General features: G+C 36.5%; 1 protein-coding gene across 2 annotated transcripts in view; it reads left to right on the top strand.

Moving 5' to 3' along the window:
- Positions 1-25429, top strand: part of LOC127634829 (catenin delta-2-like) — a 422761-nt gene that overhangs the window by 377736 nt on the left and 19596 nt on the right. For both annotated transcript variants that reach the window (XM_052114524.1, XM_052114525.1), the window contains 3 exons: positions 4611-4761; positions 16589-16814; positions 21833-21917. In XM_052114524.1, the coding sequence (XP_051970484.1) occupies positions 4611-4761; positions 16589-16814; positions 21833-21917 (462 nt within the window). The remainder of the gene's footprint in view (positions 1-4610; positions 4762-16588; positions 16815-21832; positions 21918-25429) is intronic.

Here is a 25429-nt window from a genome sequence, read left to right as displayed (position 1 = left end):
AATGCAGAGTAAACTACAAGTAAGCCAAGTTGTAGGTTAATTTCTGCTGAACATAAAGATTTTTAGCTCAGGAGGTCCATACAATGAAAGTGAATGAGTACCAACATTTTAGAGCTCCAAAAAGCACATAAAGGCAGCATAAAAGTAATCCATAAGACTCCAGTTGTTAAATGTATATCTTCAGTAGTGATATGATAGGTGTGGGTAAAAAACAGATCAATATTTAAGTCCTTTTTTCTGTAAATTCTCCTTCCTGCCAAGTAAATATTCTGTTAAATATTAAATATCTGTTTCTCAACACACTTATCATATTGCTTCTGAAGACATGGATTTAACCACTCGTATGGATTATGGCTTTTGGAGTTATAAACATTTTAGTACACATTCATTCACAATGTGATAACCTACAGAGCAGAAATACTCTTCTAAAAATCTTAAAAAACCTAAAAAGGGCGAGTAAATGAGAGATTTCATTTTGCCTTTAATATGACCAGTCATAGCATACCAAAAAAATTATAATAATTTCCCTTATACATTAATTAAAATTTTCTTAAAAACAAATCTTTATTGAAGATCCAAAATAGATCATGTTATTTAACTACATAACTACCCATGTACTGTTACCCTATAGAAAATATATTTCAACAGCTTTGTAACACGTTACTGTATACTCGCATAGCATATCTATCACATTTTTCTTTGATGACTGTTCTTTGTTTCCTTGAATGTTTGCTGTGCTGTATTCGTGGCTTTAACATCTTTTAACCAATATCAATCTTCCTCTTAGCCTCTCTTTCCCTCCCTTTGTTCTCACATCCTTTTCACCGTCTCTCAGCGACAAAAGCTTGTTTTGCCTCAGTTACACAACAGCTCTAATCCACCTAATGTGCTCAGCAAGATCAATACTCTCAGACGAAGACAGATGCAATGGGATTGGATTTGTTTGATGTCCCATAACAGGCTTAGACCCCGTTTAAGAAGTTAAATGAAAGTGGCGTCCCAATGACCCCTCTCAACATATACAGGGCATCAGGTTGTGTGCCTTTATTTGTTGGGTGAATGTTATAGGAGAGTGTATGAAAAATGTATAAAATAGTATGTCTGCCCATATCATCTGGTTTCCATAATTGGCTTCTCTGTTAGGTAATCTAGAAGAGAAGACAATGAGCCCCGTGCTAATATGTATGAACTAAGCTCTCTGTTTATGTTGTCAGAGTCCATCTTGGACAGTGGGATTATCAAATCCCATGCTGTGTGTTCTAGGAAATGGAAACAAAGCCTTTATCTTAAGATGGATCTAAATAACACTCAAGCGTGAAAAGCACTTGGCCATGATGATACAAGATGAAGTCGTGAAATTATTTTTCAAGGAAAATTTCAAGGATATTTCTTTTATCGCTTTACGTACAACACAATTACAATTAAAGTTTTAATGATTTTTGAAAGTTGATTTTCACCATACACACTTATTCTCGGTACCTCTCTGATCTCTGTCACTCAATACCTTCGAGCCACTCTCTGGCTCTTTTCCAGAACCTAGTGTGTTGCCTTGCTGTCTGCATAGAATGTTACCTTCTAATACTTTGTTCTAACCAGGTTCAGTACGTTAATTTTTCAGCGACAAGTAATTTATCGGTCCATACAGATTATGGACCAATAAGATTTCACAGTGGGCATGGCTACCAGAGACAAAATGTCTTGACCCTTGTCCCATGTCATGGCTGGTTAGAACAGAAACGTAACTGCAATAAAGCTGAATAAAAACACAACATGTGATACTCTAATAAGCAATAAAATGCATGGCACACACAAATATTGTGTAAAATCTTCACTTTTAATCAGATGGAACATATTTTATTCATACTTTACAGTATTCGGTGAAATGTTAAGTATATATAACTAACGTTTGTCTTGACTCTGTCCACCGTATTGGAAAACACTTTTTGGGAATGCCTTATCCATGATTTGTGGAACTCAGAGTTAATGACTTCTCTATAATAGAGTCCAATCACTTTACCATACTAGTATGTTTTAACCAGTGTGGTAAAGAACAATGTTCATATGGAGTTCTCAGCTGAAAGGAAGATAATTGTCTGGACAAAACTTTTCACTTGGTTTGTTACAGTGACTTCTGTGAATGCCTTATCCTTGAACGATACAGATGCTGTCTTTGAATTTGGCCAAAATTAGGTATCTTATGCTTAGGCTGCATAAATAGGCTGTTTGGTGTGAGGAACAGCCTTAGCATCAGGAGCACTCCAACAGTATTCTGTTTTCAAATTCTGTTCAGGAATGCAGCTCACAAGGTTTTGGAACAGAGCCTCCTCCTCATTCTGTTTTTGTATCTCTTTCGCACAAACACGCATACAGAGGTCATCATAAATAAGGAATGTATTTTGATGCCTGCTGGGCCATATGCTGTGGTCTCTCCTGTTGTTGCAGACGTGCCGGCTAGCAGATAGTCTAATATGAGCTGACACTCTGTCACTGATAGAGGCCGATCCCACAGCTGGGGTCATACTTACAAAACCTCAGACAGCAAAAGCCATGAGCTAGTATTAGTCTTCCTTGTAACCTGGGGAATGTGATTACATGTTCTGATCCAAAGTAAGAAACGTTAATGATATTGACCCACATGGCATATCCTAATATGAAGATTCACAATGTCTGTGTGGTCTTTAAAACAATTGATATGATAATAACTATATGCTTTGGCCTTGAAGAGTATCTAGACACATAAGGTGCATTTAAAAAATATGTGAATTTCTTTGCATTAGAAACAAAATATCACACCAAATGGCATCTGCAAAACAAATTATACCAGACCTTCCTCAGAACTAACGTCACTTTTATTTTTTTTACTACTACTTTTAACCAACTGGTCTCAAGGTGATTTTTTTGAGCAAGTCAACATTTACTCTCCCTCATGTCATCCCAGTTGTGTATGACTTTCTTTTTTCAGCAGAACACAAACACTGATTTTTAGAAGGTTATCTCAGCTCTGTAGGTCCATACAATGAAGTGAATGGTGATCAGACATTTGTAGCTCCAAAAATCACATAAAGGAAACAAAGAAGTAATCCATAAGACTCCAGTGGTTAAATCCATATCTTCAGAAGGGATATAATAGGTGATGGTGAGAAATTGATAAAAATGTAAGTCCTTTTTTTTTTACTCTAAATCTCCACTTTAACTTTCACTTTTACATCTGAAAGTCAAATTTAAAGTTGAGATTTAAAAAGTGACTTAAATATTGTTCTGTTTCTCAAACCCTTTTGTTTACTTTATGGGATTTTTGGAGCTACAAAGGTCTGATCACCATTCACTTGCATTGTATTGACCTACATCTGAGATCGTTTTCTAAAAAAAAAAGTGTGTTCAGCTCTAGAAAGAAAGTCATACACATTCTGGGATGGCATGAGTGTGAGTAAATGACGAGAGATTTTTCATTTTTGGGTGAACTATCCCTATAATTATATAAAAAAAAATTGTGTCAAAAAACCAAACACAATTAATCATGTCCCCTGATCATAATAAGGAGTGATCCAACCATTGGAACAATTTTATATTCAATATTTATGAAATTTATCAAATGTTTTTATATTAAGAATTATTTAAATTGGGGGGCCTGGGTAGCTCAGCAAGTAAAGATGCTGACTACAACACCTGGAGTCGCAAGTTCAAATCCGGGGGTCAGTGAATCCATTCAGGTCTCCTAAGCAACCAATTTGCCCAGTTGATAGGGTGGGTAGAGTCATGTTGGGTTAACCTCCTCATGGTCACTATAATGTGGTTCTCGATCTCGGTGGGGCACATGGTGAGTTGTGCGTGGATCCCGTAGAGAATACGTGAAGCCTCCACATGTGCTATGTCTCCATGGCAATGCACTCAACAAGCCACGTGAAAAGATGCGCGGATTGGTGGTCTCAGACGTGGAGGCAACTGAGATTCGTCCTCCGCCACCCGGATTGAGGCGAGTCATTACGCCACCACAAGGACTTAGAGTGCATTGGAAATTGGGCATTCCAAATTGGGGAGAAAAAGGGGGAGGGGGGTGTTATTTAATTATAACAATTTATAATTATTTAATCATTATATATATATAGATTTATTGTTATTTGAGGGTCTTTTTCAGCAAATATTTATGTATGCAATGAATTGCGATCAATTTGTTTTAATTATCCAGCATAACCTAATTAATTCAATTGAAATTTTAATCGATTGACAGCCCTAAAATCTACTTTCTTCTAACATCTTTTTGTGTAATGTTATGCTTTAAGTGTGTTTGTGTTGTATTTCTTTAAAATAAATGCCTTTTGGTTTGATATTTTGTTAAATAATGCAAAGACATCATATGTGCGTTGCGATGTTTGAGTCTGGCTTGCATCATTTCCCAATCCCATTCCCATCTCTCATCCCCATAATTTCCTGTCCTTTCTCTCTACTGAAATGTAACAAGTAAATTGAAAAAAGGTCAAAACTACCATTTAAAAAATAAAGTATTTAGTGAATGTTAAAGATGCTTTTATAATTATAATGGAGACACATATAAAATAATATACTGTATATATAGAAACCTTTACCTGTGTATTTGTGTGTGTCTCCCCAAGTGGTCGGTGTACATCCGTGCAGCGGTGAGGAAAGAGAAGGGTCTGCCTATCCTTGTGGAGCTGCTGAGGATAGACAATGACCGAGTGGTGTGTGCTGTCGCCACTGCACTCAGAAACATGGCCTTGGACGTCAGAAATAAAGAGTTAATCGGTATGTTCCTTTAGTTCCTCTTGACTGTCTTTTATTTTTTTTGGTCATTCACATTATTTCAGGTAGTTCAGAGCCATTGGTTTTGTGGAACACAGGGTTAATGACAGTGGTCTCTAGGCTTCTCTATAATAGAGTCCAATCCCTCATGTTTTAACCAGTGTGGTGAAGAGGGCTGCTTGTACGGAGCTCTCAGCTTAGCGGATGATAACTGTCATTTTATTATTACACAGTTCCTGGCCACTCGTCACTTTAAATGGATTAGCAGGCATTAGGGCTCACTTGCACATTCTTCTCTTGGTGGGAAGCTCTTTGTTTGTTTAGTTTTGTACTGCTTTGAGTTTATATATATATATATATATATGATATGTGATATATATATGTGTATTATATATATATGTGAGAGAATGAAAACTTTCAGGCTTGCACTAATATTTTTGTCCTCGATGAACCCAAAACATTATGCGAAATGAAAAAATCACAGCCAGTAAGAACATATTTATTGGTGATGTGTGTACATTTTTCAAAATTAAAGAACTTTTTAGAACTTTTTCATATCTCATCATAATGTGAATTGAAAACTAAGAAGGTCCCCCAAAAATATAAAAAAAAGTGTCTCTTTGGCACTTTAAAAACATTGCTTTTAGCATCCCGACCTGCCCACAGAGCAACATTGGCGTTATGCCGAGTTAGGACAATGTGTTCATAGTCGTTGTTTTTTAAAGCAAACATTGCTGACTAAAATTTAAATGTAAGCATAACACTACTTGTGAAAATGCATGCAGGTAGATCTCTTTTTGTGTTCAGCCACTCAGCTGTTAGTGGCACTCCTAATGTTTACTTTCAGCACATTAACACAATGGTGAATTGGGTCAAAGTGACCATTTACCCTTTTAATGTGGTATAATTCTATATCTTTACCATGACCATATCCACACCTGCTTATTTAGCCATGTTTGGTATATGACCCATTCATAATTTGTTATTCCCTGCAATCATGTGTCAGGAATTGTAAGGTTTTTGCATCTGGGACGTGACCTTAACTTCAACCAGAGATAACAGCTGTTGAGTGTTGCATTACCTTAAAGGATGCATGACAGGATCAGAGACTGCATCAGTGGGCTGACTGTGAATGACAGGGAGTGGTCCATTGTGCCACACATTCCCAGTAGGCTGTGTACAGAATGCTACATGCTGACCCGCCGCATCAGGTGCTTAATTACAACTTGTTTCCTGTCTTCCTTCCTTCCACCTCACACTGAGATTATCACCATTTGAAATTCTCCTGCTGACATCACCAACAGACTATTGATCTCACCCCCTAATAAATTTGGTTTCCCTGGTGAATCTTGTCATCTCCATGGCAACAGCTCCCCAGACTTCTGGTTTCGGGGATCCTCTCTGCTCCCCAAACAGCTGGTTTATGTTTACCATCTGGAGTCCACCTATATTTGCACATTGTCTAAAATAATTTCAGACTATGCAGATTGTATTCTCTCCATTTGGCATTAAGGAAATGTGCCTCCTGTCTGTCAAATTTTAACAAATGGTTTAATTGTTTTTGCCACGATGCAAGTATAAAGAATTTAAATCAAACAATAGCAAAACAATTTGCCATATTATAAATATAGTGGTTGAGTGTTATGAGTTTTTTAATGACCCCGATGTCCATTAAAACAAATTAATGATAGCAAATAAGATGTACATTTATTTTTCAAAATGTTAACTTTAAAACTGTATATTTCTTTCTTATATTTAATATTACTATTTTATATATTTATTTTTAAAACAGAAAATGGACACTGTCCATTGACAAGGCTAGTTTGTCACCACATATAGTTCATATAAATATAACCTTAGTGATGGCAGCTCAAAACTACTTGCTGTTTTAAGTTCAACTGGTTTACCCATCAAAAGCATTTGAGAGCCATAAAATCATGCAAGGTCCTTCTTTTCTATCTTCTCTCACAATCTTTCCCTTTTATGCTTGATTTATTTTACCTGTTTGATCACTGAGTCTATATTTGAGCTCATTTTACAATCCTTATAAACATTTAGCACAGGGATAGAAACTGTACACATTAAATGCATGTAAATAACCAATTCAGTCCTGCCGTTTGATCCTTTATTCAAATGCAGATTGATTGTTTGTATAAAAAATGTAGCCACCCTGCTTCAAAGCGCCATCCTTTATCCCGGAGCTTTGAAACTGTGTGCAGACACACAGCACATTGCAAGATCAGAATATTCACAGATAGTCAAGCAGCATTTTTTATTCGCATTAGGTACTCAAGGGGTAAATTTTAAAGCTCACTGACATTCACAAACCTTTAGGTACAGTAGAAATTTAATCTCTGTCTCTGCTCTGACCTTTTCACTTGCATATAGTTTTTTTTTTAATTGTTATTATTGCCTGTCTTCCTCTCTTTGGATTTTTGAGGTTGATGACACCATCGCTAAGGAAGGTAGGGGAGAGAAATGCTTCAAGGTGGTGTTAATTTTTGGCTCCTTACAGCATGTCCTTATGAGAGAGAATTTTGGAAGCAAAATGGATGGAGACAGTGTTCTTTTCACAGTAGTCTTCCATGCATTTGTCCTGTTAGCTTATAATTTTGAGGAACTGCAACCTTAAATGGTTTAAATTGAATTGGAAAAAATGATAATCTGACCACCAGTCTATTTAATAAATGTAATTAATCCGCCTCAACTTGCACTCTTCTGACAACTTTTATGTCAGTGGAAAATGTATAAGAGGATGCCTAATGTGTATTTTTCTCCAAAACTCTGTGGAGACACGTGTGGAATTTTTGTTACATTAAGCCACAAAAACAAAATTATGATGGGTCAGTTGATGAAGGTTCAATGGATTCTCGCTCATCCTGTATAAAATAATCTCTTAGGCTCTTACTGTAACAGAACCACAGACTCGAAGATAGTGTTGAACCCGGAGGTATAGTTTATTGAAGGGAAAAGTGGATGTGGAGAAACTGAGTGCACACTGCAGTGCAATGGAGTGGAGATGAAGGGTGTTTGATGAAGGGGTGATGAAGTGAGGAGCTTGGACACACCTGAGTGTTGGAGAGGAGAACTTTGTAGTAAGTAGCTGGGATGTTGGAGCGAGGAGCTCAGAATGGAGATCTCGGGAAAGTGATGCTGGAGCACTGGAGATAGGAGCCTGGAACACGCCGAAGCGTTAGAGAGGAGAATCTCGTGGAACGTTGCTGGAACGAAGGAGCGAGGAGTGTTAGCTGAAAGCCAGGAAACGTCTTGGAGAAGGAGCAGGTAAGTGAGTCTATGTTCACGTGTGAGATCCGACCAAGAGTGAACGGAGAGTGGAGCTTATATGTTGTGAGGCAGATTGATGAGGGAACAGGTTTCAGGTGCGGGTGATTAGTACTCTGGAGAGAGGGAACGTGGAGTGAAAGTGCTGGGAGTGTCAGGCTGAACTGTTACACTTACAGTAATTATTTAGTTGTCATAGCAGTGTAACAAACAATGCTGTGCCCAAAACTAGTCCAGGCTTAAGAAATTATCTAGTTGTCCAGGTGCATAGACTCAAAAATAGAATGATGCACAAGTAAAAAATAGGATGAGTTTGCACTCAAAATAGGAAAAAAATATATTCCATTTATTTATACAGAGTCCCCAACAGAGTAAAATATGTGCAAAAAGTGCCAAGTGCAGTGGCAAAATATTTTTGGGATCACCCCTTCATCAGTGCTGAATACCAATAAGCAACACCTGTGCAATCATTCATAGCACAAGCATTTTATATATATTCCAATATAAGAAATACATGATCAAAAGTATTTTTTTTTTTTGTTCACTCAGTATTGGCAGGTGTTGGAAAAAAAACAACAAACCACTGCCTTGTTCTGCAGGTGAGGATTTACCAAAAACTCAAAAATAAAATCCATAACCTTAAGCACCTTTAGAAGAGTTGAGAATTTGAGAAAATATGGATATTTCTCAGTGATTTATGTGACTCACTGATACAGTTGAGTTCCAGTGACAGAATTTAGAAACTTTAATGTCTGTAATCCCCAAGCTACTGTTTGAGGGTGCTTCAACATGCAGAACATCAGAAGCAGTAGCTGTGAGTGAATGCAGACAGAAGTTATGCGTAGCATTGGATGAGGCACAGAGTAGTTTGATTTGTAATCTGAATGCCTCTCCAAACATTTTAGGTGGAAAAACTTCTCCAGGCATTGAAATAGGAGGGTAATAGTGTGGGTAAACGGATGATAATGAGACTCGTTCTTCAGAGGTCTTGAAGGCAAAGCTTGGTGGATATATTGGACATTTTTGAAGTTGTGATATAACTTCGGCAACCAGATTTACTTGGCTTGTATTGAAGGACCGACGTTTGAGTTGATGGAGAAGGATTTGAAAAGTTCTGATCTATCACTGAAAGTTTCATCCTGGATTTGATAACTAAAAGACTCATTTTGACACCCACTTACACCGGAAGAGAAAGAAGGGTGGAGTGCACAGTTAACTGGCCTTTAGAGAAATAAGTTTGTGTGTGTGCGCCAATTGATTTCCCCTTTCTTTTTAGTTTGCAGCCAATCTCCTCACCTCTTACATACATCAGAACAGTAATTTTTCCATTCTCTATTCCTTTATCTGTATTCTCTCTTGCATAAGGAGATATTCCAAAGAAATACAGGTGTCTCAAAGCAAAAAACTGCTTTATAATAATGACATGTAAGAATATCAACACTTTATCTTCTGTGTGGCCAGAGATGGACTGGGGTTCATTACAAGTTAATCTCAGTTGACAGCATTTGTTGCATTATGTTGATTTTGGCAGAAAAAAAAAAAATCACAGTTACAGTCCAGTCAATAAATGTTAAAATACACACTGTTCCAATAGTATAGCCACAAAACATAAACACTAAATGTGCTAACATGAATTTATTGTCATAAAATCAGGAATTTAATGATATGACACGTATCATAACAATGAAGTTGTAATATTGGATATAAATGTATACAGTTAAGGTTAGTAAGCAATTTTATCACACTAAACACATATAACACATATAATTTTTCCATCTTGTGGCTGTACTTTTGAAATAGTGTGTATTTTAACACACATGATGGACTGGCCCCATTCACGTTCATTTTTTTTTTTTGTATAATAATTTTTTGTGGTAATCAACATTATGCCACAAATGCTGTTGATTGACCTTAACTTGTACTGAACCCGGAACATTCATTTTAAATAACAACTGTTTACCCTGTGTCCAGTCCATTCTGCTCTGTGCCTAAAGTCTACGCTACGAGGAAACCAAATCCTGTCATTCTATCTACCCTTTCATCAGCTGGCTCTGCTTAAATTGAAGATACATGACTTCAGAAGATGCCTTTGCATTTAATCCAATACAACTGACATCAAAGGTGGTAATAGAGAGATATAATGCTTGAAAGCCTTGCTGCCTGGCATTCCCCTTTCAAATAGTCGACACTGATGGCTGATTTCCCATTTAATTTGCTCCCTAACCTTTAAGAATAATTTTGTTTCAAGGTCTGTCTTTGAATCCCTTGTTGTTTAAACTTCCTTTTTTATGTCCATGTTGGCCATTTTCTGCCAGTGGGGTTTGAATCTACTGTTAGCTCAGTACAAAAACCCCTATGGAACCATTTAAATGTTATTGCAGGATAAAGGCTCACAGAGATGCTGCCCAAAGCCTTTCACCACCGTGACATTTCAAAACCAGCCGAGAACCCTCAGGCCTTTGTGGAACATTTTACAAACTCCCTTTGAACTCTGATAGGGAATATTAATGCTCTTCCATTTATTTGGATCCACTTTAATATTAAAGTATACAATGGTATTTCAGTCATTATACAGCTTGTTAACCACCTGTACATGCTGTTCTGACAGGGAAAGCAAGTAATGTCACTTTCAGCTAAATGTTCTTTACAGCAGTGGTTCTCAACTGGTTTTTCTCCAGGAAGAGATTTTGCAATAAACATTAAGTGATGACCCAAGTCAGTACCAAAACTGTATATTGTAAAAAAATTATAATATGAATATAGCTGCAAGCAGCAATACTGGGGTCAAGCCAATTATCGGCAGCATGAGCAGCAAAAGAAGCATTGTGACACATTTTAAGTTAGAATTCTGATGAATGCTGTAGGAGTTAAAGATAAAAAAACAAACATCTATGGCCATGTTTCTCAAAATACACTATTGTTATATTTGCGCGTGTACTAGTTGCACATTAAAATCTCTATCATCGGCAGAACATAAATGCTTGCTCTTTTGGCTATTAGTACATTGATAAAGATTTTTTATTCAAGGTTGTGCAGAGGGTGTTAAGTGCAACATTGTACACATACATTGTTTTGTGTATTCTCAAGCACTTTGTAGGATTTTTTGGAAAAAATTGGAAAAGTCAGTTTTTACATCCATAGAGTTATATGCAATACATTTATAGACATCTATACAATATTTAGTTTAATCCGATTTAAACAAAAAAATAGTTTTTATTATTTCCATGGCACTAACTTTATTGAAAAAACAATTATAATTTATTGAAATATTTCTAGCAAGCACATTTAGCCATTGTTTACTACAGGGCATTCAGAATTCACACTGACCCCCCAGGGAAAGGTCTTAAAATATTTTCATTTTACCAAGCAAATGCAACAGCCTTAATTCCTCTTTGGTATTTTTTATACATTTGGTACTTTCAAAATTGTTTTTAAAATGATTCTAAACAACAAAAATATATTTTGCTAATATTTACAGGTATGGTCTGCATATAATCAGCAGATTTCAATTTCATGTTGATTGGACAATTGTTATAGGAGTAATGGCAACAACAAAATGTTTACATAAAATCAAATCATGGCCAACCATGGTATCATTGTTCTCTGCATGACCAACACAATCTAACAAGTCCAGTCTCACAAAAATGCAAACATACAGCCTCAAGTCCATTTTGTGTGCTCAATGTCAAATGTGTTGATGGTTGGCCAATGGCTGCCATGTTTCTCAATATATGCAACTGTCCTCATGATCAATGATGGCAACTCCCACAAAGACACTGAATGCAAAGACACTGCATGCAAATTTTTTAATTAATCGGACCAGTGTTTCTATATATAGAGCCACTTTCATATTGTTCCCTGTTATAGCGCCACCAAATGGCCAAACCCCACAACCTAATTTCACTAAAGAGTTATATCTATTTACATTAAAGCAGAGACCACTTTTAAAATGAATCTGCCTGTTTTTGGCATTGACGAGCAACATTTTGTCATGTTCTCTTATCTTAAGAAATGTACTAATGATGCTTCTTATTTTGGTGGTTGTGTTCCAATCAGATGAATGGCTTTGAAGCAATTCGCTAAAGTATTTTCGAAACTATTTCGGAATTATAGCAAATATGGTATCGTTGTGCTTGACACGTCCTCCTGAACTTAACAAGACCAGTTTTGTGAAAATAGGCCCACGCCGTTAAAAGTTATAAGCTCACAAACTAAAAACAAATAAAAATAATTCCATAACAAGGTGGCGCCAGACCCAAACTTCTCAGGCACCTTCAGGGAATGGTCATGAAGACACTTAAAAAGTTTTGTAACGATACACCAATGCATTCATAAAATACGGCATTTTGTGACAAAATTCTAAATGTCCGATGCCCAAAATGGCCGACATGGGGGAATTGGGTAACATTTGACTCGGAATTTTTCACTGAATCTAAAGAAACCAGTTTTATAATTTTTGGCCAAAGCTGTCAAGAGTTATAAGCCAAAATAGACGTTTTTTTATCTCCTGACCAGTTGGGGGCAGTGTGGCGAAATGCTGCAGGTGACCTCAAGGCATGATGGTGATGACACATACCAAGTTTTGTGCCAATCCGTTAAAGTGTTGTGGAGATACAGCATGAAGCTATTTCTCAAGAACGATTTCAAACATAAAAAGTAATAACTTTTGTGTAGCTCTATCTCACAACAGTGTTAAAACATTTTGGCGGAAATCAGACAAAAATTGTTGGAGTAGCAAAAAAAGTGGAAAATCTAGTCAGGCGGATATTGAAACCAAGGTAAAAAAAAAATTCTCTAGGACTTATAGTTCAAAAGTTAATAGTGAAAACATGAGTGAAATTTTGACCTGTTGGTGGCGCTAAAGGGTTTGAGTTACAGACTCCAAATTTGCTTTGGGATCAGTTCTGACTGTCCTCTAGCTGTGTGCAAAATGTTATAACTTTCCTGTAAACGGTTCAGTGGGCTGCAATAGACTCCCATGGCAGGAAAAATTAAAGAAAAAGAACGCCAACAATTACAATAGGGTTCTTCGCCCTTTCAGGGCTTGACCCCTAGTAAAGAAATAAAAATATGCTTAAAATCAAACATTAGCCACTAATTAAATGTATAAATCACATTGTGGTGGGCACAAACCATGTTTATCCTCATTACAAATTAACTTTAACCTTTATCTTGTGTAGTTTGTTCATGGTTTTCGAGGATGAGGGCATGTCACACACCTGTCCATTTTGGCACTTGTTTAATTTGAGCTTCTACCAACTGAGAAATTTAATTTGGCATAAGTTTGATTGGATGCCTTTCTCTTCCCTTTTAAAAGTTGAAAAGCCAATTTACTTTATCATAACTATGCACGATTATATGGTGAATGACATTTTATTTTTTTCATTTAACATTGTTTTTGCCTGTTGTCCGCAGCCCTATCAGAACAGAGCAGCTGAGAACTATTGCATATAGAATTGATGGAATTTATGTATAAAAAAGCACCAATAACAGAACAGTGTTCCAAATCTCTCTCTTTGTAAGTGTCTGGGGGTGCGTGTATATTTCTGGAGCTGATGATGGCCCATGGCCGTATAGCTGATTGCCTGTTTTTTGGGAGAATAGGCTTTTATAAGCTGGAGAGTCTGCACTTACCTCTGATTACCAGCAAGCCCTCATATTCCCGAGAGCCCATAGATGAGGCACTCCAGCAAGTCAAGGTAAGCCTTGAGTCATATACAGTTGCTGGATCTCACCATCACTGGGTTGCTGTAGAGTTTTGAACAAATATAACTAATAACTTATCCCCATACCAAAAAAAAACAATCTAAAAATAAATCTTGTATCATAGACTCTTACTTAAACAGGCAGGGGCAGACATTCAACATGGCCTTAACATTGCTTATCTGTAAAATAGGGTAGGCTACATGCAAGTTTAAAACACTCAAGACATGTTTTCAACAAATGCAAACATTAAAATTGGTTTATGTACCATTATATAAATAAATACAAATTAGTGGTCAACTGATATTGGATTTTGCTGATATGACAATGTGTTGAAAGAATGGCTATTAATCTACCAATATTTTGTTAAATTGGTAGCCTATATAAAATTTTCTTAGTCTTTCCTTCCTGTGATGTGGAGGGCCAGACAGAGGCTACAAATAGAGTCCAAATTTAATTAAATCGCAGATGTAGTTTATGGTGCAACCAAAATACCAATAACTAGGGGAAACAAATATTTTTTCGTTGTGCAGAACTTTTAACTTTAAAGGCTGAAATGCTCCGGGGACATTGAAATATATGCGCTTCACTGCTTCCAGCTGCTCATTAAAACAGATAAGGAAAATAAAATGTGCTCTCCTACAATAATCTACAACGTATTACAATATAAACAGTTAAAAGTAAACATTGTTATATTTCATCAACAATACATCATCATCATCAGTTGATCATAGTAATCACTTGTTATACATTTCTGATATGGCCTGATTATATGATTATATGATTATATATATATGATTCCGCACATCCGGCCCCTTAATCAGGCTAATCAAGCCTCCAAGAGGGATAAGGGCCAACCGGAGACGGCAGTGTGACAGAGAGAGAGTTGCGGGCAGCTGTCCGACACCTGTGTGTGTTTGTCTTTTTGATTATGTTCGTTATTAAATTAAAATGTATATTGTCAAGGCGGTTCTCGCCTCCTTTCCCTTTTACCTTATTACAGTGTTATTTACAGTCCTTTTCACTTGTCCGTTTTTTTTTTTTTTTTTTTTTTTTTTTTTGTCCAATGTTGGATGCTCAAGCTGATTTTGAGATCTCATGTGTTGTTCAGATTTAAACCTGTCCAGATTGCAGTACTTGATGTTCTTGAAAATCAGCTTTTACAGAAGAGTCCTAAGCTTGTGATTACTCATAATCATGAAATCTAGGAATTCATGATGATGATAAAACTTGACTGAAAACATCCCACACTTCACCAGTTTTACCTCTGTAGGATCCAGACTAAGATAGACTGAGATGTGTTGGTAATGTGTGCATGTATGTTTGAGACATCACAGTAAAATTATGTGTGACCTGACAACTTTGGTCTACTATGGTCCATATGAAATTCAGCATTTATCTTTCAAAAAAATGTACACTTCCCTGAACTCTTGGGTGCTCATATATTATTAATTTGTGATCATTTCAGAATGCTTTTAGAGTGTCGTACTCTCAGCTCCGCTTAAAGTCAACATGAAACGCAGTTCGCTAGAAGTTTATCTTCTAATGGGACGCAGAGGAAGTTACGCAGAGTATTTAACAAGAAAAAATTAAGGCTGTGACCAAATAATGCCGATCATAGAGGTGCAAGCACATGGGAGGAGAACATGACCAAATTTGAAATTAATAGATCCTATGGATGCTGTGAATTGTTTTGGTTTCAAGTTGCTTGATCATAGTTGCACAATTAGGCTTTATAACTATATAACACAACAATATGCCCTCAAAATGTCCTGTGTACATATGTCCCAAATTTTGTTAAGTTTGGATATTGCACTCACAAATACAGGCAAAAAAATGGGCTCATATATATAATGTATGGGCTCATATATTCTAAACAATTAAATTAATGAAATTCCTTTTGATAACCTTTTGTCTGGAGCATCTCTTGATATTTACCAAATGTTGTGCGAATCGGACAAGTGGTCCAGAGAGATGAATCACAGGTAATCACATTGGAGCATTCTTAATTTCTTAGTTATTCTTCATAAAATGCAATAAAATGTGCCCCTGTTACTAATTTACATTACCTAAAAGCAGATACAATTTGCAGTAAAGTTTCCAATTGCAATTAAAAAACAAATAGTTGTCAGTCTAGCAAGCTGTAAACTTGTGGCCTCTTACACTGCTTCTCATTGTCTGATAAGGGGTAAAATCCTAAAATCACCCCTGGTGTGGAATACAGGAGAATTGAATGACAAAAATACATTGAGTTGCCTGTGTTGTGACTGATGTGTGAGTATTGTGTTTTTGTGTTGCCGTGTGGATGTGTCTGTGGATTTGCCTATTCAAATGAATACATGGACAACAATGATATTTGTAAGGAGAGAGCAGTCAAAATCTGTGTTTTTTAGATCTTAATATCAGTGTGTTGTGTTGCTGGACAAATTTGCCTCATGTTTCACTTTCACACACACAAACCCAAGACTCATATTGTTCTCCCTTTGGTCAAGTTCTTTTTGATCAGTGCTGTCTCAGTGTTGCAAAGACAGTTTTAATTACATATTCCCTGCTGTTGGTTTTTTCTCAGTTTCGCATAGTTTTTTTCTTGACTCAAATATCATGAGTCATATCCACACTAAACTCAGAACATCCCGTGATGACACGTCTAGCACTCTTAAATTGTCACAGTTCTTGCATTGCTGTGCTTAATTAAGAGTAAATCGCAGCACAATAGTCGTGTTGACTAAGAGGTGTGACCATGACTATCATAAATATTACAGTGCTAATCGTCAAGTCCTTATTTGCACTTTTTTCTCTCTTTCTTTCTTTCTTTCTTTCTTGCTTGCTCGCACTGTCTCCTCAGGTAAATACGCAATGCGGGACCTCGTACATCGCCTGCCAGGCGGAAGCAATGCTAGCGGGGGCACCACCAACAGCACAGCAAGTAAAACCATGTGCGATGACACAGTTACGGCTATATGCTGTGCCCTACATGAGGTCATCACCAAGAACATGGAGAACACCAAGGCCTTACGAGACGCTGGTGGCATCGAAAAGCTCATCGGTATTGCTAGGAGTAAAGGAGACAAGTATGTGTCTTTGTTCCTTTTGACACTTGTTTAGGGGGGAAAAACAGCTAAAACCAGCCCAAGGTGGTTTGCTTGTCTTAGCTAGCCCCCAATTTGGTCAGGCTGGTCTAGTATTATTTTTCTTTTTTTCTTTTTGGGGCTCTAGCCAAGCTGGGAGACCAGCAGACTGACCAGCTAAATCATCAGAACACCAGCTTGGCTAGTCTGGGAGATGAGCTAAACAAGTTCGACCAAACATGGAGACCAGCTAAATCAGTTTAAACCAGCTAAGAACACTAAACCACCTTATTCTGGTTATTAGTTGTTTGTATTTTTTTAGCAGAGTAGACAGGAAATGGAAGATGGAAGATGAAAGACAACGATCATGAAATAATATGAACCAGACTCAAATTTGTCGATTATTGTCAGAATATTTGCACCAACAGTCAGGCCTCATCTCTGACGTTACCAGGCTCATTTATCACACTTTGCCTTTGCTTGTTTTTGAATGAGCCAATATGTGTTTAACCTTGAGTCATATCAGTTATTTTACTCATCAGAAACTTTTGAACGTTTTGCTCTTGACAACTGATATTTTCCAGCTATTTGGTTCCTCTTTTATTTTCAGCACTTTTTAAAAGAGAAGAACACGATGAGTCAGACCTCAATATGCATTTCATGAGCCTCAAGGCCACGTTGTCAATAGATGTTCAGCTGCATCATATATGCATTCAGAAAGTAGCCAACAAGGACTCGCTTAGTCAGCGCTTGTTGAACTGGAATGAAGAAAAGGAAACCTGGAATAGATTTACTCTCACTATTATATACAGAGTGCTCTCAATTATGAGTTGCTCCATCTTCTTTTGGCCTAGTTAGGTAGAATAAAGCAGTAAGCCACTAGAGACTGTGCAATACAGTGACTGTACCACAGTGTGGAGGTAGTCTTTTGGCATTCAGGGATGCAGTGTATACATGTGGTAAAATCGCTGTAATGTTATATCTTCAAGTGGATTATTGCTTTTATATAACAGTAGCAACATGATGAAACACCAATTTATATACATAATTAAATGTATTCATATTAAATAACCGGCATTAAAATTATTCTGCCAATTAATATATTTAATGGGACTTAACTCTGTAAATTCTTTGTTAAACCATTCTTACTTAAATTGTAATGTTACAAAAACACTACGTAATAATTCATGAATCATTCATTCATAAGATTCATGAATGATTTACACAGAAATGTGTTCAGCTTTTATGAAAAGGGCACAACTGTCAGAGATAGGGCTGGACTGTATGCCAGAATTATATGTGAATATTTTTCAGCCTATTGAGATATCTTGATTATTATGTATCTGTTCTGGAATGGCTTTAAATAAATATTTTTATTTCAACCAAGCAGGCATTTTAGCCAAGTAGAGTTTTTCACTCAATTAACACATATAATAATATTTATTCATTTTCACTGATATGTACCAATATAAAACAAAACATATCAATTAAAAGTGACATTTACTTGCACATCTGCTCCAGGGGCGCCATATCATGGCTGACCCTGCACTCTGACCCAAGCTTAGCTGGGATATGTGAAAAATAAATAATTTAACTGTATATATGCAGAAATGTATGTATAATGTGTGACAGTTAATCTATTTTATTTTTATTTATTACAAATGTTTACTGAAACATTTTTTTTTTGTTTCAGTACCTCACTCACTTGAATATAAATACTATACAAAATCTCAGTTGAATATTATTATTATTATTATTATGAGGATTATATATATATTGTATAGCCTACAATACAAAAAATATTTATCTTGTGTTTATTTGTTCTTTGCATGGAGCCTTTATTTTGGAGGGAAACTGAAAATGCATTTGATCACTACAAATCTGGTGAAATGTCATCTCCTTTTCTGTGATAGTGTGTCAAGTTTTTAGATTTGATTAATAACTTCTAGAAGTTACAAATGGTTGGAATTGTGTCAATTTGTGAACCTGCAACACTTTCACAATGCACACAAAACGCTCGAAGCCTGCTAAAAACAGAGTATCATGATCCCCACACATGCACACAGAACAGGCCATTACCCTTTCACTCTGAAGTGCAAACAAATCATGTATTGAAATAATGAAATAATGAAATAAATCACAGCATTTTGCTTGATTAATTGTGCACCCCTGATGGCTGAATTTGTCTAATGCAGGCTTTTTAGGAAATGTAGTGGCCAAATAAAAAGCACCAGAAAATCATCGCAACATTTGCTTAATTTTATAGCTTTACACCAAAGTCATCCCAATTAAAATGTGAATATTCAAAATATCGCCCAGCCCTAGTGCTGCCTTCATCTCCTATCGGAATGATTGTAAATATGAGCTTGCTATACTGAAGTACACATGAACACCCCCTCAAGTGATTACGACTGGGAAACTCTGTTTTAATTTTGATACCCGAGTTTCAGAGTTGGGAGAAGACTCAAGAATGAACCAGTCATCCTCCAGGTTTCCAACAAAAAAAGCACTTGAACATAACATGCTTGTAATTACAACTTCAGAAGTGGGAAGTAGTATAATTCAGATAGCCCGGAAGGCTGCTTTAGTTTTAAAGTCCATGTCTAGTCAGCCTGACAATAAGTGAGTGATGACTCTCACCCTTCTGCTTGAGTCAACATGCATACTGTCAAATACATTAGTCTGACCCTCATCACGCTAATACATGCAACTGCTTTACATCCCCCTCATTGGTTATTCATACCATTTGCCCACACTGTACTAGCCAATATGGAGATGACAGCTGCTTACAGCTTCCTACCGAGAGGTCATCAAAGGGACAAGTTACGTGGGTACCTGTTTCTCAGTATACAGAATGAATACAACCAGTTGATTTATAACTATGGCAAGCAATCCTGAATATTATGTCAATCCTTTATTCGGGTGTTTTGATTAGGATTAGAGCAATCCATTGCAGGACACCTGGCGCTCCAGGATTGGAGTTAAATAACTCTGCTGTAGTGCGTCCAATTTGTTATGCTATGATTCAGAACGATGTTCAAGAGCACAGTTGCAAACATTACAGCACACTACTATCCATGTCTGTGCAGCATTACGTCACCAAATGTGGAGTCAGAAGGACCCCAAGGGCTCAATGTGTCATTTAGGGACAGGGCATTGGATGAAGAATTAACCATATTAAAATCGATGTTTAGGGGAGAGATATCAGAAATTAGATGTACAGCTTGGCCTCTATGAATCCATTTTGTCATTTATAATAAAAGATGAGCCGCATTTATTCCCTTTATTAAAGCCATGTTCACTCTAGGACAGTAAAGATTTGCCTCTAACTTCATTTCTTGTGCCAATAGAAAGTGTTCCATTGTGTCCTTTGAGCTGAAATGGATTTACTCTGCTCGGCACAAGACAAAAGACACAGCTGTTCTATCAAATCAGCTAAAGTCAAACAATGTGTGTCATTATTGAGAACCAAAGGATTGCTTCTATTGTTTGTGGTGCATTGTTAATCATAACAAAGGCTGCTGTACGTGTGAAATGTTTGCACAGAGAGCGAAGAAAACACAGTTGTGATATTGAAAGCTTCCAAAGAAGCAATCATCTTAGAAATAATGTAACAGGATTTTCATTTTCATCTGTGTCATATTTTGATCCCGACATTTTGATCCTGTGTGAAATCTTTGAGTTAGGATATTGTGTTTTAGTTTTATGTTTTTCAGTATATCTTGGGAAAATTACATTAGATGTGTCTCACTGTTATACTGATATATAGTATCTTACAGACGTTACAGACATAAAATACTTTTGGGAAGTTGACATGTCCTGCAGGGTAACATGCTATACTCCATATAAAACTCTTCTAAATAGCATTTTGCTCTTTCTTTATAATTATTATACATGCAGCTTTTATAACCTCATAAGAGACTACATGGAAAATTGTGAAAACTCAGAAATGGGACCTATTTTCCCTTCATTCACAAATTCTTGAAACTAAAAAAAAAAAGAAAAAAAGTTGGTTAAACTTTTTTTTTTACAGTACGTGAACTTTCAGTATATTTACGGTGTACTTAACCAAGAAAGTACTTAGTAATATTAGATATACATGTGCTTTATATGGGTAAAGTTTAGGGTGGGGGTTGGGTTTAGGGTAGGTTCCTGTAAATAACTATAATTTTAATGTAGTTTTAATAATTAAATAATTTGTAAATGTAGAAAAACAACTGTTAAATAAAATGCTACCAAAAAGTGCATGGATGACAGTACCAATCTAGATATACTGTAGATTTGTGTTTGATTAAAGGAATATTCCTGGTTCAGTACCAGATACACTCCCTCGACAGCATTTATGGCATAATGTTGATTACCACAATTCATATTTTCAACTCAGTGAGTTGGTTTCATTGAAAGTGAATGGTGAAAGTTGAAATGTGAAGCTTATAATATTGTAAAAGGACTTTTTTTATTACTTAAGCTGTAATGGTGTTTGAATCGTTTCAATAATCTTTTAAAATGTAAACATTTTTGTGGTCATTTTTTCTGTCGATTGAGCATAACTTGAATTAAAACCGGAATGTTCGTTTAAGATCTTCGGCTAGACTATACATAGAAGCAAGCAAGATTGCCAAAGAAATGTTTGTCATCCTTCAAGCATCAAACATCAGAAGTATGTGTGTGTTTAACTAAAGAAAAAGTGTGTCTAAACCATTTTTCACTGCATGTTTTCTTATTCATGTTGTGCATTTTTTTCCTGATAAATGCTTTTATCGTTTTGAATACAGCATCCTTTCAAAAGTTAATCAAAAGACTTCAGATACATTTGTGTATGTTGCAATGAATGTGTAAAATGACTTCAAAATGTATGATTAATGTTGTAATGAATGCCCCTTTATTGAACTGAATCTCTTTCTGAGACTCTACATCTGTTTGCTCTTCTCTCTCTCTCTCTCTCTCTCTCTCTCTCTCTCTCTCTCTCTCTCTCTCTCTCTCTCTCTCTCTCTCTCTCTCTCTCTCTCTCTCTCATACAGACACTCACCTAAAGTGGTAAAGGCAGCATCTCAGGTTCTCAGTAGCATGTGGCAGTACAGAGATCTCCGGAGCCTTTATAAGAAGGTAGGAGACTTGCTTTTGCTCATGACAGCTGTGTCCCGCTTCATCCTTCCCAACCTGAGGAGTCAAATTAGCATGCTTACTGTTCTCACACAGCTTTCCTTCCCACAATGTTTGTGTTTGAACTTTTAGACAAAATATTTGGAATGAAAAATGGTGGGAAGCATTTTTGTACCTGAACAATCACTGCTGTGGCCTACTGTTTATTCAGCATGACACCTTGCAACCGACTGTGAACGTTAATCCACTGTGACTAGCAAAGAATGCTCTATTGAGCAATAACAGCCAGTCTGTAGAGATATTTCCATTTAATAAGTGTTTGTTGCACCATGTGCTCTCACTATTGTGCATCTCTATTCAGCTTTTATCATAACTCTGGCCTTGGCTAGTGCTGACTTCATTCAGAGGAACACATTGTACGTACTTAACATTACATATAGACTGATGTGAAGAGACCTTGTATAAATGTTCCCATATTCCTCTAGAGTAGCAATTAAAAGTTGACTTACCAAACAAAATTATTTTTAATTACCAACCCTTTTTTCGCTAACCATTGGGACTATTAAATATACTGTGTGCACATGGAAATTAAAATGAGAAAATGGGAATTAACCTATTTACATATAGCTAGACTGCTCTGGTTGTGTTTAAATAGAGCTTGAAATGGCAACAAATAGCCAAAGTAATGACTTGGACCTCTTAAACCTTAATGAGGTCAGACTGACATTGTTAAAAGGACTAACATCAAAAAACAAATGTTCCCAAACAAGCTATTAACAAGTGAGAAGAGGATGGCAAAGGGAATTGCAGGGATGTATGTGGTAAATGTGTCTGTGTTAAAGGTTGTGTTAACTAATCGATTATATTTGCCACTATTTGACTAGATGCTTTTCACACAAAACAAGTTCTGCTTATTCTATACTGTACTTGGTGACTGTAGGAAAAATATTCCTCTGTATGCAGTCTGTGACCCCGTGTATCTGTGTGACATCAGTTTTGTGCAGAAAGTCACCTACTTTTCTGGACAACTTGTTGACAAGTTCAAATGAGTAGTCATGCAAGCCCTTCTTTATGCTGAGATGCAAATACAACTGTGCTGCCTGGTGACAGATCACTATCCCCCAACAAGCAGTGGAATCCCCCAGGCTCTGAGAACACACTGTTCCATTTCAGTGAGCAATCTCCACCCTGACAGATATGATAGTGGGTGGTTAGAAACGTCCCAGTCCTGTATTGTGACGTTTTGCCCACACTGCTCTCCAAAAAGCTGCACTGCAGAATTACAGCATGTGGAGATGGCAATGGATGCTACGTTGACCTTTAGAGATGAGAAAATGCCATGAGCCCGACTGGCTTCACTGCTGAGATGAGTTCAGAAGTGTGTCTACATAAATGCCTTCACAATCTCCAGATGGACATGTCCCTTCTCTGAACTGTGCTGGAGAGAGCTCGCCACACTCTGGATTCACAATGCCTGCTTGATGCTGGGTTGGAAAATGTCTCTTATGATATGTAATTATAGATGTTTAGAAGTTTACCCCGCTGAGCTTGCTGCTATCAAAACCAATGTTATTACAAACTCTAATTTCATGTGCACTAGTTGCCCTCATTGTTGCCTAATTGCCCTCTCTGTCTTTTTAAATATTAAGAGCATTAGACAAAATGAAGGTAATGTACAATGATTATAAAGAAAGAGAATAATTATATAGAATGCCAGTCCTCATTATGCTAGCTGTCTAAATATCTATAAATAATATTGAATAAAAGACCATAGCACTCGCAGGTTCAGGAAGAAACTGAATGGATGAGTAGTGTTTGCATGCCGCCTTGAGGCTGGTTATCGAACAACTGCACACACGCTTTAGCTGACACAGATAAAGTGGCAAGGTCAAGGGCGTGGAGGACAGCCTGAGTTTCAAATGCGTCATCATCAGAAAGGCTGAAGTCATTAAGTCCACAGTTTTGCTTATTATATACAGTGCACACATTGATTTTGTTATGGGACAGAGCTCTCTAAATCACTCCCTTTTGCGCTCTGTTACAAAACGTAGTAAGCAGCCTAAAGAGACAGCATTTTAAGGCATCTAGGCATGGTTACAATGCAAAGGTTGATCCAAAACGTAGGTAGCATATTTATGCAGCATTCTGTAGTACAGAAGTAATACTACTCTTTTGGCCAAATTCTGAGGAGCTGTTCACACTGAACATGCTCCTGAATCCATCTGCACTGTTTTTCAATTGTTTTCCTATGTAAACATGCACAAGACGATGCCTTCACCATTGTGCTGCATCTCACTGGTTTTTCAGCATCTTGTCTGGAGCACTGCTTTATTCGGAAGTCATGTCACATTAAAAAGAACAATATTTTTTCTCGATAGACCTGTGTTATGCTCTATTCATAGCACAGTGTTTAGCTTTTTAAGCACACGAACATTGTGAACGGCCCTTGAGATATGTATCATGTATCATTCATGGAGAATCCCAGCAATCACAGAATTTATTGTGACAGACTCAGTGAAAAAAATAAATCCAAATGGAAGACCAATTTAAATAAAATATATATAAATAACCAATACATTTCATATAGTATAGATAAGTATCAATAAAAAATAGTTTAGTGTAATAAGAAATGGAAATTGTTAGGGCTGTCAATCGATAAAAAATTAAAGGCCTTTAAAAATATTTCAATATATAATTATTAAATAATTAGTTATTTAAATTATTACTAATATAATGTATTTTATATATATATAATAATACAGATAATTAAAATGCATTTTATTACTGTACCACACAAGTAAATCATTGAGAAGACAATACAAAGATTTGCTTTTGAAGGAAATATATTGTTTATTTATATAATGATAGGCTTATAACATAAATAAATCTCAAGATCCACTCTCTACCAGCTGTGTTTGAATAGCTGAGTGTGGTTTGTTGAGTGTACAGCTACGTGTTGCCTAAACAGCAGGAGTTTCACTTACCGCCCCGGCTGAAAACAGGTGGTACTTCAAGATTGAATTGCTACAATGGTAGGAAAATTTCTTATAATGGTCCGGGAACATGATTATGTAAAATTTTTATAGACAGCCCTAATTATTATACCCAATATTTGTGTTTGCTGTGCATTTTTACGCTTATTAGAGTATTTTGCCGATAGCTTAGCAACATGCTAACATCAAACTCTGTTGAAATCAATTGCGAGTTGAGTATAGCATCTAAAAGGCTATTTAATTAGCGAGCAGTTGCGGTCTGTTTTGAGCAGGTAAAAAGTTAACTTTATAAAAAGGTTAACTTTCTAACCTGACATGACATCTGAAAAGCACAGCGTTCTTGCAGGAGACGTTGAAAAAATCAGCTGTAACATACTGTATGCACAGCGGTCAAAGATATCCATCTAGTGTATATTTACATGGAAAAAATATACACATTTTTTTTTTAAATCGCACAGATGTGTAAGTGGTGTAAACGGCACCCTTAAAATGCAGTTGCCTATCAGACAGCGAGACTAGATT

This window comes from Xyrauchen texanus, chromosome 42, assembly GCF_025860055.1.
Source record: "Xyrauchen texanus isolate HMW12.3.18 chromosome 42, RBS_HiC_50CHRs, whole genome shotgun sequence".
In the NCBI taxonomy this organism is placed as follows: Eukaryota; Metazoa; Chordata; class Actinopteri; order Cypriniformes; family Catostomidae; genus Xyrauchen; species Xyrauchen texanus.
Note: the sequence above shows the minus strand (reverse complement) of the source record. Positions and strands in the feature narration are given on the sequence as shown.